This window comes from Aegilops tauschii, chromosome 5 (genome assembly GCF_002575655.3).
Source record: "Aegilops tauschii subsp. strangulata cultivar AL8/78 chromosome 5, Aet v6.0, whole genome shotgun sequence".
NCBI lineage: Eukaryota > Viridiplantae > Streptophyta > Magnoliopsida > Poales > Poaceae > Aegilops > Aegilops tauschii.
In genome coordinates, this window is record NC_053039.3 from 508695741 (window position 1) to 508708981 (window position 13241).

The 13241-nt window shown below is 48.8% G+C and overlaps 1 protein-coding gene and 1 long non-coding RNA gene across 18 annotated transcripts in view; one reads left to right on the forward strand and one right to left on the reverse strand.

Annotated features, from left to right (window-relative positions):
• LOC109787329 (uncharacterized) overlaps positions 1–5351 on the forward strand; it is a 28223-nt gene extending 22872 nt beyond the window's left edge. For 15 of the 17 annotated variants that reach the window (XR_012183281.1, XR_012183280.1, XR_012183283.1 and 12 more), the window contains one exon: positions 1024–1502. Coding sequence is in view for 1 of the 17 variants with exons in the window: in XM_020345892.4 (XP_020201481.2) it covers positions 1565–1824 (260 nt within the window). In the remaining 16 variants the exon portion in view is untranslated. Of the gene's footprint in view, positions 1–1023; positions 1503–1564; positions 1987–5111 lie in introns of those variants that run through there. The other 2 variants (XR_012183293.1, XM_020345892.4) reach the window with 2 other exon arrangements.
• Positions 5352–10941: 5590 nt separating this feature from the next.
• Positions 10942–11577, reverse strand: LOC141022444 (uncharacterized). The gene is made up of 2 exons (XR_012183752.1): positions 11322–11577; positions 10942–11230 (listed from the first exon to the last, which is right to left on the reverse strand). It is a non-coding gene; the product is annotated as an uncharacterized lncRNA (long non-coding RNA).
• Between the last annotated feature and the right edge of the window lie 1664 nt (positions 11578–13241).

Genomic DNA, 13241 nt, shown 5'->3' on the forward strand with positions numbered 1-13241 from the left:
ACAGTGCGGCCCACTACTCCCGAAGCCCGAGGCGGGCATGGCTACAGGAGGCCGTACGGGACGGCCGTCTCCCGTGCGGCTCGGCACTGTAGCCATACTAGCCTCAACGTCATCCACGACAGACTCCCGTACGGCCCATGGGCGGCGGGCCCCTCCAGCCAGAGAGAGGCGTGAAGGCGGCCCGGCCTTTCCCAGTCGGCCAAGGGCGTAGCCGGCCCCCAGAAGCCGGCTACTCCCTTCCTCGAAGCAGGAGCCCCATTAAGGAGACAAGACGAGGTAAGGCTACAGTGAGAGCCCCCGAGGCGGCCCACTGTAGCCACGCTTACCTCGACAAAGCTCTCGTCATCAGAGGCGAGGCTACAGTAAGCAGCCGCCGACAAGACCCTAGGCGGTGGGGCCGGCCTGTCGACCAAGAAGCCGGCAGCCGGCGGGACCCACCAGCCGGCGGGACCCCATTGCCGGCGGAGAAGCCGGCAAGCGTAGACACTGACGGCTGGGACCAGCTCCCAGTCGGATTACCATTGTACCCCGGGGGGTAGGCCTATATAAACCCCCCGGAGCACCCATGCAAAGGGTTGGCTTCTAAGCATAGCACACACACCATAGATAGAGAGAAGAGAGAGCTAGCCTTGTTCTTCTTCTCCCTTGAACCAAACAGCTCTAGGAGCGATTGTAGCTACTTTCACTAATCTAGTGATCATGCGGAGACCCCGCAGAGCAGGACTAGGGGTGTTATCTCCTCGGAGAGCCCCGAACCTGGGTAAGATCCGCCGGCGTGCATGTCTTCGCCTCATCCCGTTTCCAGGCACCGGCGACGTCTTATTGGCACCCACACAGATAAGCCATCCGTTGGCATATGTCGCACCAACCACCCGACAATTACTTAGCTCTTTCAATGGCCTCATGATTTTATAATTTTGTTTCTGGGTTTGCTTAAGAATCCTTTAGTTGTTGTTGCATATGCAGTCTAAAGCCCCAGTTCTTATTGTTCTTAATGCACACTACGTTTATACCTTGTGCCAGCCCTCTGGGTTTTGTTTTGGACCCGTTCTCATGGAGTTGGTAGAGCTGTCCACCACATCGCTAGCTGAGGCAATGTTTGAGAAGCTCGGGCTACCTAAACCAGTCTATTATGTGCACCAGCTTGAGCAGGGTCGATATAGATCAGAGGTTGAATTTCACTGTACAAAAGAGCGCTTCCACGCTTCAGCACGTTGGACTAAACTGTCAAGTTGTATATGTGAGCATGGGGAAGCATCATTGAATCATGCAGCCGATAAGGCCATCGGATACATGGAAACCAGAGAGAGGAAGGTTATTGTTAACTACTATCAGCTGCAGGAACAGAAAAACAGCCACCTTTTGTTTCATATCGATCAAACCAGTATCTTTCCCATTTTGGGGTACTCGAGCAAGATATGTATAGTCTTTGGTCTTCTATTGCTACCTGTATGGTTAAAAGTAGTGTATGGTGCACTGTATAAACTTTAGATTTCGCTTTTTTCTCACCAGTATTTTCAGGTCAACTACACTGAAAGCAAACTAAAAGATTACATTGACCCAGATTATGATATGCTCAAGGTCAGGTTTGCAAATAGTGATCGACACACCCATTGTCGCATCATCGTAGGAACCGACAAGACAGCTACCGTAACAACCAACTGGTCTGAGTTCCGCCGCCTTGCAAAAATCCATGAAGGAGACATCTGTGCCTTTCTTTTTCAAGGTCACCACAGAGCAACACCTAGTTCTCATCATGCATTGCCTTTAGATGAACCATTGATAGCAACAGAAGTCGTATCTAGATATCATCTAGCATTCTAAGGACTACTAATCAAGCTCTGTAATAGGATGAAGCCTTCCTCTGTTTTTCGACGATGCTATCTGTTGCTTTTGAACAGCTACCACCTATGCTTTTATCTATATAACCTCTGTTGTTGTTCCTCATCGATCTATTAATATGCATAATGCCACCCTTATCTATAATTATCTGTTTTTACTACTTTCTCTGTTTCAAACATCGAGTGCTCACCAGCAACAATAAATATGCTAAGCAAGGAAGACGCATGCCCTAACTGGCAGCATCCACCTTCCACTCAAGGGATATAGCACTACCATTTAGCAGAGTGTTCCAGGAGAAACAACAATCATGAATAGAAACAGAAACCAGCAGTAAGTACTCATTATTTTAATCTATGTCTTAGTTTTCCTATCATCACTCTTACAATACTTGGCTTTCCGTCGGCCTTTGCGCCATTGGTGCAACGGGTCATCTAGTGATTGTAAAAACAAAGGGCGCCACACCTACCAGTGTACTCCCTCCGTTCCATATTACTTGTCGCTGATTTAGTACAACTTTGTACTAAATCAGCGACAAGTAATATGGAACGGAGGGAGTAACTACAATGTCGATCCAGTATTAGTGACTTACAATAGAAGTGATAAATGCAATGCTAGTATTGAAGTTGTACAATTAGTATTCAATTTAGGTGCCGCCGAGGTTTGAAATCATATAAGAGATACATGGACATATTGCTTCGTGTTTGGTAGTGCGTCCAACGGATCCTCGTACACGACGATGGTGAGATCGCTCTGCAACTTAGTCAGCGCGTCCGGAGCCAAAACAACGAGCTCCCCCACCCGGTCACCGCGTTGTACCCACCCACCGGGCCCTCGTACACAACAATGGCAAGATCGTTCTCATTACCCACCTCCACCTCCGCGACCGCGACGTTCTCCACCGGGATCGGGCCGGAAAAGACCGTGACAACCTCCATTGGGATCAGGTCGGCAAACACTGTGAGATCGACGATCTGGTCGAAGTCGTTGGCGATCAGCGCGGACGGCACGCTGAAATGCAGCTCGAGGTCGAGGCCCCCTGTTGTCGTCCCCGTGGATACACGCCCCTCGGCAATCCGCGACACGAAAATGCCCTACCTAAACTAGCGCCGTTACTCAAGTGAAGCTAAGCGTCGTGGGCTAGTTTAGTGAAAAACGACTTGGGGGAATTCTTTTGGGAGGGGAACAGGAATACGGTCTGTATATACATACGCCGCGACAGGCACGGACGGTCGAGAGGCGCCTTATGCAGCCCTGCCCCAGGTCTTTATATGTTGTATCTTAGGTTTACGCGACGCGGCTACATGCAAACAAAAAGCAAACCCACGAGGATGAAGGACCCATTGTACGGCCCACGGCCCACGCGGCGGCACCCGCTATAGATGAAGCAGTTTCGGCCACGCCAGTGATACGGACCCACAACCCCGTGAGCAAGTCACGTCGCTCCTCTCCTATCCTACGGATCGCCCCCTTCCCTTGAATGCTAACCCTCCATATCCAATCGCACGAACGCTGACCCAACGAATGTGTCCGCTCAATTTTTAGCAAATGTGTGTACCATTCAAAAAAATGCGTGTGACATTTAGAAAATGTCCACGAAATTCAAAAAAAATGTAAGTAACACTTTTTAAAAATCTTATACAATGTAATATCCCTGCGAGCCAGTCATGTCGCTCTCCCATCCCGTGGATCACCCCTTCCTTCGAGAAACGACCCTAGCTTAGGTAGGGCAGTTTCGTGTCTACAACCTAACCGATCACTAAGATACAACAACTTAACCTAAGACCAAGCCACCGCTAGGCTAGCTCACTATGATACAACAGCAACAATAACACATTCCTCGCACAAGAAAAAACATTAACAACAACAAGAGTACCATCTGCCAGTCACAGTTGACATGCAATATGAGATCCCAGCGAGAGGATGGAAGGCTACACACTCTACGTGTTTCGGGCGGGGCGGACGCCGTCATTCTTGGCGACCAGAAGACACATACCGATCCCAAGTGGCCACCGAAACGCCCACACCTCGACGCCATCGCCGCCTCCAGGCGGCAGTCTACCACATGAAGCGCCCGTACCCCTTACCGTTGATGACGGTGGAGTTGCAACGATGGAATTTGTTCAGCTTCAGGCGGTCAGACAGGCCACTAGCCCGGCCGCTGATCGCGTAGACGGACAAGGACACACCCGGGTAAGTTGTCGGCGGCGTACATGAAAGTGCGATAGCAGGCACGTGGGCGGGCCGGGAGGAGAAAGCGCGCGTGCCACGGGTTCATGTCCGACTGGCTCAGCACCTTCTCCCCGATGTAGCTCAGCGGCACATCCCTGGGTAGGTGGTGTTTCTTCTGGAGCTCGTTGTGCACCCACGCCCGCACCATGCCCTCCTCTGCCTCGACTGGCGTGCGCCGCTATATGCCCAGGGGAGCAACGGGATCCCCATGCTGGCAGTACCTACTGCAGGGGGAGGTGGCACAGCGCCAGAGCGGTGGATTCGGCGCTGACGGTCGGGACGATCTGCCCGGCGTTGACGTGCTCGTTGTCTAGCGTGGCCAAAACCCCGACCTCAGTGACCGCGCCGTCCCCGCAGGCTGGCATGATCTGGCCGGCCTAGACATGCTTGTCGTCCAGGGTGGCCAAGACCCCAACCTCGGTGACCACACCATCCCTGCCCACCTGGCCCTTGTGGATGACTATGGCCCCCATCCCCACATCCACGACCGTAACGCTCTCGGTCACCGCGGGTGGCACTGGCACATCGTCCCCACCCACCGCCATCGGGCCCTCATACACTTCGAGGGCGAGATTCGCCACCGGGATTGGACCGGCATAGAGCACGAGGTTGACGTTGAGGTCGAGATCGAACGTGGTCTGCAAGGACGGCAGGCCAGGGTGAAGGTGGAGGTCAAGCCCTCAGCCGCTGTTCTCGATCGACACGAAACTGCCCTAGTGCCGTTACTCGAGGTCGAAGCTAGCTAGTAAGCGCCGTCGCACGGGGAGAATTCTTTTGGGGGGAAATGACTTGGCAATACGGCTGTATATGTACTGCCTCCGGTCCTTTTTGTCTGCATATAAGTTATCTTTGAAGTGAAAGTATCTCTACTTTGATGAAACTTATAGAAAAAAGTTTCAATATTCACAATGACAAATCAATATAGTTTGATTTGTTATAAAATGTAGTTTCATAGTTCATATAATATTTATTGTAGGTGTTGATATTTTTAAAAATAAATTTGGTCAAATTTTGCAAAGTTTGACTTGACCCAAATCCAGTACGCAGAGTAAAAAGGACCCGAGGGAGTACATACGGCGCGGCGTAGGACAGACGGTGGAGGACAATGTATCTAGGGTTTCGGTTTCACAACAGAGTGGGGCACACACAGCTAGGCTACCTTGGACGAACCGAGCACAAGCGGATCAGGCCAGACTATGTTCATGCGTTAAAAAAAAGTTTGTGTAATTCAAAAAATAAAATAGCATTCAAACAAAATGTACGTTACATTTTAAACTATGTTCATGCGTTTCAAAAATATGTTTGTGATATTCTATTAAAAAATGTTCACATAATTTAAAAAAAGTTTTGTATCATTTCAGAAGTTGATGTATTCAGAAAATATTTAACACGTAGTCCAAAAAAAGTTCTAAAACATGCCAATCATCAGAAAAATGAACAAAAATGAATGTATCTAGAACTAATACATCCATTTCTCCGATAAGTATTTATGGAAAGAGGTAGTATTTAACAAATGTTAATTGTGTTAAAAAATGTTTAAATAGATACAAATGTGTATGAAAAAAGTAGGCTGCAAACAAATATATAAAAAACATGTATTTGCAAAATGTTAAACATGTACAATTGTGCACGTACGCCATTCCTTGCTACGATTTTAAAAATGAAGGGTGTCTCACCTACCTGTGTAATTACAATGTTATAGAAAAGATTGCATTCATAATCAGAATTGTACTTGCAACATAATTAAGGAGAGCTAGCTGGCTGATCACTAAGATACAACAACTTCACCAAAGACCAAGCGACCCCTAGGCTATAGCTCACTCCGACCGGAGAGTACCATCGGCCAGACACAGTTGACATGCGATCTGAGATCCCAACGAGAGGATCGAACTACACACTCTACTGGTTTTGGGCGGGGCGGACGCCGTCCTTCATGGCGATCAGAAGGCACAGAAGGCACGGACCGATCCAGGTGGCCACCGGAACGCCCGCACCTCGACGCCGTCGCCAGCCTCCAGGCTGCAGTCCACCATGAACCTCCTGTACTCATTACCGTTGATGGCCGTGGCGTCGTTGCGATGGAATTTATTCAGCTTCTGGCGGTCAGACTTGCACTGGCCACGACCCCAGCCGCTGCTGACGTAGACGGACAAGGACACGCCTGGGTATGTCGTCGGCCTGGCCCTCACCCCGGGGATCCTAATTGGCTTGGGATCGGTGGTGTTGAAGTTGCACGCGGTGATCTCGGCGGGGTAGAGGAAGGCGCGGAGGCGGGCGCGTGCGCGGGCTGGGAGGAAGAAGCGGGCGTGCCGCGGGTTCATGTCCGACTTGCTCACGACCTTCTCCCCGATGTAGCTCTGTGGCAGGTCCCTGGGGAGGCGGTGCTACTGTGCTGTCCGCTCACCCACGCCTGCACCATGTCGGCCCTCCGCCTCGACTGGGTCACAGGGTCCCGACGCCGGGCGGCAGCTGCTTCAGGGAGAGGTGGCACAGCTCCATCGCCGGTGGGGTCGGCGCTGCCGGCCAAGACGATCTGCCTAGCCTCACCCTGCGGCTCGTCGTCCAGTGTGGCCAAAACCCCGACCTCGGTCGCTGCACCGTCCCCGGCCGCGGGCCCCTCGTAGACGACGAGGGCCCCCATCTCCACGTCCGGGACCACAGCGCTCTCGGTCACTTTAGGCGGCACCGGCACGTCGTTGCCGACGAGGGCCCTCATCTCCACGTCCTTGACCGCAGGGCTCTCGGTCACCGCGGACGACACTGGCGCCGGCACGTCGTTCCCAGCCACCGCCACCAGGCTCTCGTAGACGACAAGGGCGAGATTCTCCATCAGGATCGGGCTGGCGAAGAGCAAAAGGTCGACGTTGAGGTCGAGGTCGAACGCGATCCGCGCGGACAGCAGGCCGAGGCGCAGCTCGAGGTCATGCCCCTCGGCCGCCATCCCGCGGATCCACGACGCCCCCCGGACATCCTCATCCTAGATCTACACGAACGAAGCTGCCCTAGAGCAGTTACTACTCAAGGTCGAAGCTAGCTAGTGAGCGCCGAGGCACATGGGGAATTGTTTCGGGTGGAAATGTTTCTAGGGTAGAAATGACCTGGCAATACGCCGGCGCAGGATGGAGGACGATGGAGGGTGCGCCGTAGGATGTATCTAGTGTTTCGGCTTCACGACGGAGCGGCGCGCACACGGCTAGCCTACCTTCAGACGAACTGAGCGAGCACGACCCCCGCGAGCTAGTCATGTCGGTCCTCTCCCATCCCGGGGAGCCCTGTCCGCCCAATTTTTAGAAATATTAGTACATTCAAAAAATGCATGTTACATTTAGAAAATGTTCACGAATATTAGTCCTGGTTCTCGTGGCTAACCGGGACTAAAGGCCCGTCCACGTGGGCGCCAGGGGTCCGTCGGGGCGGAGGACCTTTAGTCCCGGTTCTCGTGGCTAACCGGGACTAAAGGCCTCCTCCGCAGGTTTAGGGTTTTAGCCCCCCTAAACCTGGTTTTTTTTAATTTGTAGTGTTTTATTTCTTTTATATTTTATTTTGTGTTTTATTTTAATTTTGATGAAGTTTCAGTACACATATTCTACGCTACTATATACATGCATATGAAATTTCAAACAAGAAGAATTCAAGAGGAATATATAATATATATTCAATCTCGGGTGACCATATACAACTTCGAACAAGTTTCCATACACAATTAGGATGGATGACCATATACAACTTCGAACAAGTTTCAATCTCGGGTATGCATATAAATTTCTTCGTCCTCGGTATAGTGTTCTCCTTTAGGATTGATGACTTGCCTCATGAAAAATCCTACTAATTCATCTTGAATTGGTCGGAAGCGAGCTTCTGGACTAAGCCTCCTCCGCAAGTTATCCGTCGCCTTCCGCACGCTATCCGATGCCTTCCGCTCATAGGTGTGTCTCCGGATGTTCTCACAAACATAGTATCCACATAGATTGGTCCCCGGTGGCTGCTTATCCACATTAACTAACCTTCTAAAATCTAGCTCATGTTTGAATTCACCGACAATTTCTTCGGAGAACCGTCTCCAAACCCTACAGGGCAAAGAAAATTAAATGAACAAGGGAGTTATTAGTTACTTGATATTAGGAAATGAACGAAAGAGACCGATCGATATAGAGCTCAAATGATTGAAAATAATTACTTTTGCAGCATTTTTCTCATGTCGGCCCAACGCTTTGGATCCGAATCCATAGAGTCCATGATTAGAACTCTGGAGGTGTGAAGTTCAATATTTAGCAGAATCCAGTGGAACCTGCGGACACGTTACATGCACAGTCATGCATAACTCATCGATTAGACATACCATGCATGGAGTAAACAAAAGAGAATGGGCACAAGAGAGAAACACTCACCCAAAATGGTAAGGAAATAGAATATGACTTTTGAGTTGATGCTTTCTAAGAAACTTGTACAAGTCTTTCTCCATGTCTTCGGGGTGATTTTGTAACACATGTCCATTAACGATATGTGGGTCAATGAACCCAACATCATGGATGTTTCTTATTTTGCATTCCCAAATCTTCAATCTGCATAATAGCGTACGCAACAATATAGTTAGGACAATATATATATATATATATATATATATATATATATATATATATATATATATATATATATATATATATATAGTGCAGGCAATGAGAACGAGATGAGGTAGAAATAAATCACTTACAGAACGTAGCAACTCAGCATAGATTTGTCGAGGTCGCGTAGATTGAACAGCTGGAACAATTCACTCATATGAACTTGTACAGAGTACCGTTTGGTGTGATGCTCCTCTGTAACATCCGCATAAACATATTCTTTGTCGGCCCATGTTATGAATTGCTTGTACCAACATAGCAGATTTCGCATTTGTGGTGGTAGACTCTTTTCCCGCGCAGGCTCGACGAGAGGCCCATTCCGCACATATTGTAATGCTATCTCACATACTGGCGCATCCTCAAGGCCTAAGAAGGCACGAAGAGTCAAACCCATCTCGGACGCTTGTTTCATGGCACTCGCTACAGTCAATCCAAGTGCTGCCGCAGCTGCTATGATCTCGGGGTCCTCTTCCGGACCGGCTTTCACTATGAGCGGGGGGGTCGATTGTTTCTTCTGCATCCCGAGCTGGTCAACTTGTTTCCCGCTTTTTTTACTTTCTTCTTTCTCCTCCTTCAATATTTTTGCTTGCCTACGAAGTTCATGTCCATAGTCGTCAGGCATATTCAGCTCGGCTTGGGACGGTGTCGTCAAAAAATCCTTAGCCCACTTCTTTTGCTTCTCAGTGAATACTTGCTTGGGCTCAGGCTCTTTTATCGCCTTCATATCCGCCTTCCATTTCTCATAATCAGCAGACGCGGCCAATTTGGTTTCAGCTTCACTAAGTTCCCAGGGCCTTGGGAGGAGAGGCTTCAGTGATGGCTCCGGTACCCTTGTGGTCTTAGGTACATAAGGGTCCGGGTTAATAGTCCAGGAGCGGGTTTCCTTGCTGTCCCCCTGCTTCTGCTTCTTTGCCGGAGGTGGATTGGGGGGCGTCGTACCCGCCGGAGGAGGATTGGGGGGCGTCGTACCCGCCGGAGGTTGTGGATCGGGGGACGGCGTCGAATGGCTTGAAGGAGGTGTAGGTGAACCACCACCACCACCACCACCATCGGAGGGGGGTGGACTTGCTAGCCTTGGCGCCTCGCCTGGAAACACTATGTACTTCTTTTTCCATAGAATGATCTGGCGCTTGACATCTCCAAGTCTTCTCTCCCCTTCGGGTGTAGCTTTGTCAATCTCCAGGTCCTCAAACCCTTGGACTATGTCTTCCACCGTGACACGAGCATAGCCATATGCAATGGGGTTGTTGTGGTGGAGTGCTCGAGGTGTACAGGGTAAAGCACTGCCGCTAGCTACCTTCGTGGAAACGTTCCCCACGGGATAATGCAGATCACATTCTTTCATCTCCTTTACATCATCCATGGGGTAGTGAGGCTCCGGTGCACGAATCTCGATCATCGGTGCACTAGCACCAGGCGGGGCATCCGTGGAAGCCACGCTGCTTCTCCGCTGCTGGCTTCCGCGATCCGCTTCATGATCTTCATGCGGCCCTGCAGCCGATTTTTCTTTTACTAGTTCATGCACGGTCTGCTTCAACTCATGGAGTTCCGATGCAAACTTCGCCATAAGATCTGCATCCCGGTCCGTCTTTCTCTTACGGCTTCTGTAACAGTACGGGTCATTGTCCTGGGAAAACCCTACTTTCCACGGAACTTTGCCTTTGCCTCGTACACGTCCTCCGTGTTCATCATTCCCGAGGGCTGTTGTCAGTGCGTCTTTCTCTCTGTTGAACTTGATCAAGCCCTCTTGAGCTTGGGTCATTGCGTCAATAAGGGCTTGGGTGGGAGCAAACTTTTTTTTTCCGGTGAACACACACCCCTGTCTCCGGGTCTAGCGATCCCCCATGCCCGTACCACCAGCTTTTGGCCCTTGGGTCCCATCCCTCTGTACCTAGAGGGATTCCTCGCACCCTCAGGTCCTCCTCCATCTTCTGCCACCTAGGCTCCGAAAGGCGGTATCCTCCTGGCCCCATAATATGATGGAACTTTTTCTTACTCGCATTATCCTTATTTTTTTTCGATATTTCCTTGAAATGCTCCGATTGCTTTTGCCTCACAAATTCTGGCCAATCATCTTTCAGTTTCTCATGTTGTGCATTGAAATCCGGAGTCTTGCCCTTGTTGACATAGTCACGGGTTAAATTTTTCTTGAAGTTCCGGAATGCTTCGCCCATCTTCTGAAGAGCGAACTCTTTAACTAGCCTCCTCCTCTCATGTCCACCCGGAACCTCGTTACCGAATTCATCGACTTTGTTGTATTCCGGAGGTAGAATGAAATGTTCCATAAGCTTTCTCCAGCAATCCTTTTTCGTTCTCTTGTCGACAAAACTGAAACCAAGACGTGCCTTCTTTGGCTCCTTCCATTCCTGGACGGTGATCGGGACGTTGTCTCTAACAACGACTCCGCATTGGTTGATAAACTTTGAGGTGTGCTGTAGGGGCTTGCCGGTTTCACTGACAAACTCAATGGCATATGTTTCTCCTGTTTTCATCGCCTTGGATTTGCCACGCTTTGTCGTACTCGATCCGGCCGAGGGCTAAAAAAAGAAAGAGAGTCGCGCGCGTTAATACATATGTATTCACATTTCAGTAAGTTTGTATCACGAGAGGCTCAATGTATATATATACCTCGCCGGAGGTGGTTGCTACTTGCAATTCGAGATCGTCGTTTGTTGACGGTTGACCTCCGTCGACAATGTCCGTTCCTTCACCTTCTTGATTATCGCCTTCTTGATCACCGTCAAGGTTCAGAAAAGAAGAGACTACATCCTCTTCTTGCTCATATTCTGAGCCCGGCACATAAGGAATCTCGTTGTTGATGATGCCCATTAAATAACGTTCAGCCTCCGGATCCCTAAGCGGCTCGGCTCTATCGTCCGCCATATGTCACTCCTACATGTAGTAAAAATTCGTTAAGTATAAAGAAATTAAAAAATAAGATTAAGGGGACATAGAGGAGGAGGAATTAAAAAATAAGATTATTGAGCACTAATTTGCATAGAAGTTTTTGTTTAGCACTGCCAAGTATTTTGTTTTTCCTTTTCTTTTTTCTTTTCTTTTTCCTTTTCTTATTTTGTTTTTCCTTTTCTTCTTCCTTTTCTTATTTTGTTTTTCTTGGTTTTCATTGGTTTTCTTTGTTTCTTTCTCGATTTTCTTGATTTCATTCCTTTGCATTGGTTTGTTTTGTTTTGTTTTCTTTGTTTTTCTTTTGTTTTGTTTTGTTTTGTTTTCTTATGTTTTTCTTTTGTTTTTGTTTTGTTTTCTTTGTTTTTCTTTTGTTTTTCTTTGTTTTTGTTTTGTTTTGTTTTGTTTTGTTTTTCTTTGTTTTTCTTTGTTTTGTTTTCTTTGTTTTTTTTGTTTTTCTTTGTTTTCTTCTGTTTTTCTTTTGTTTTTGTTTTGTTTTCTTTGTTTTTCTTTTGTTTTCTTCTGTTTTTCTTTTGTTTTCTTCTATTTTTCTTTTGTTTTTCTTTTGTTTTCTTTGTTTTCTTCTGTTTTTCTTTTGTTTTCTTTGTTTTTCTTCTGTTTTTCTTTTGTTTTTCTTTTGTTTTCTTTGTTTTTCTTTTGTTTTTCTTTGTTTTTCTTTGTTTTGTTTTCTTTGTTTTTCTTTTGTTTTCTTTGTTTTTCTTCTGTTTTTCTTTTGTTTTTGTTTTGTTTTCTTTGTTTTTGTTTTGTTTTTCTTTGTTTTTCTTTGTTTTGTTTTCTTTGTTTTTCTTTTGTTTTTCTTTGTTTTGTTTTCTTTGTTTTCTTCTGTTTTTCTTTTGTTTTCTTTGTTTTTCTTCTATTTTTCTTTTGTTTTTCTTTTGTTTTCTTTGTTTTTCTTTTGTTTTTCTTTGTTTTTCTTTGTTTTGTTTTCTTTGTTTTTCTTTTGTTTTTCTTTGTTTTCTTCTGTTTTTCTTTTGTTTCTGTTTTGTTTTCTTTGTTTTTCTTCTGTTTTCTTTTGTTTTTCTTTGTTTTCTTCTGTTTTTCTTTTGTTTTTCTTTGTTTTATTTGTTTTTCTTTTGTTTTGTTTTTTCCTTCGTTTGTGGCGGCGGCGGCGGGAGGCGGAGGACGGCAGGAGGCGGCGGGAGGCGGAGGATGGCAGGCGGCGGCGGGAGGCGGAGGACGGCAGGCAGGCGGCGGCGGGCGGCGGGCAGGGCAGGGGCAGGGGCAGCGGGCGGCGGGCAGGGGCAGGGGCAGGGGCGGGCGGGCGGCGGGAGGCAGGCGGCGGCAGGGGCAGGGGCAGCGGCGGGAGGCAGGCGGCGGCGGCGGCGGCAGGGGCAGGGGCAGCGGCGGGCGTTGGCGACGGCGAGGAGGAGCGGGCGGCGACGGGGCAGGGCGTCGGAGCTCACTGGGGCAGGGCGTCGCCGCTCACTGGGGCAGGGCGAGGTCGGGGAGGCGTTGACGACGGCGAGGTCGGGGAGGCGTTGGCGACGGCGAGGAGGAGCGGGCGGCGACGGGGCAGGGCGCGGCAACGGCGCCAGCGACGAGGAGCAGCCTGGCGGCGTCGAAGCGTCGGGGACGAATGTGGAAAAATCCTAAGTGCCACACTTATATAGGAAACCCTTTAGT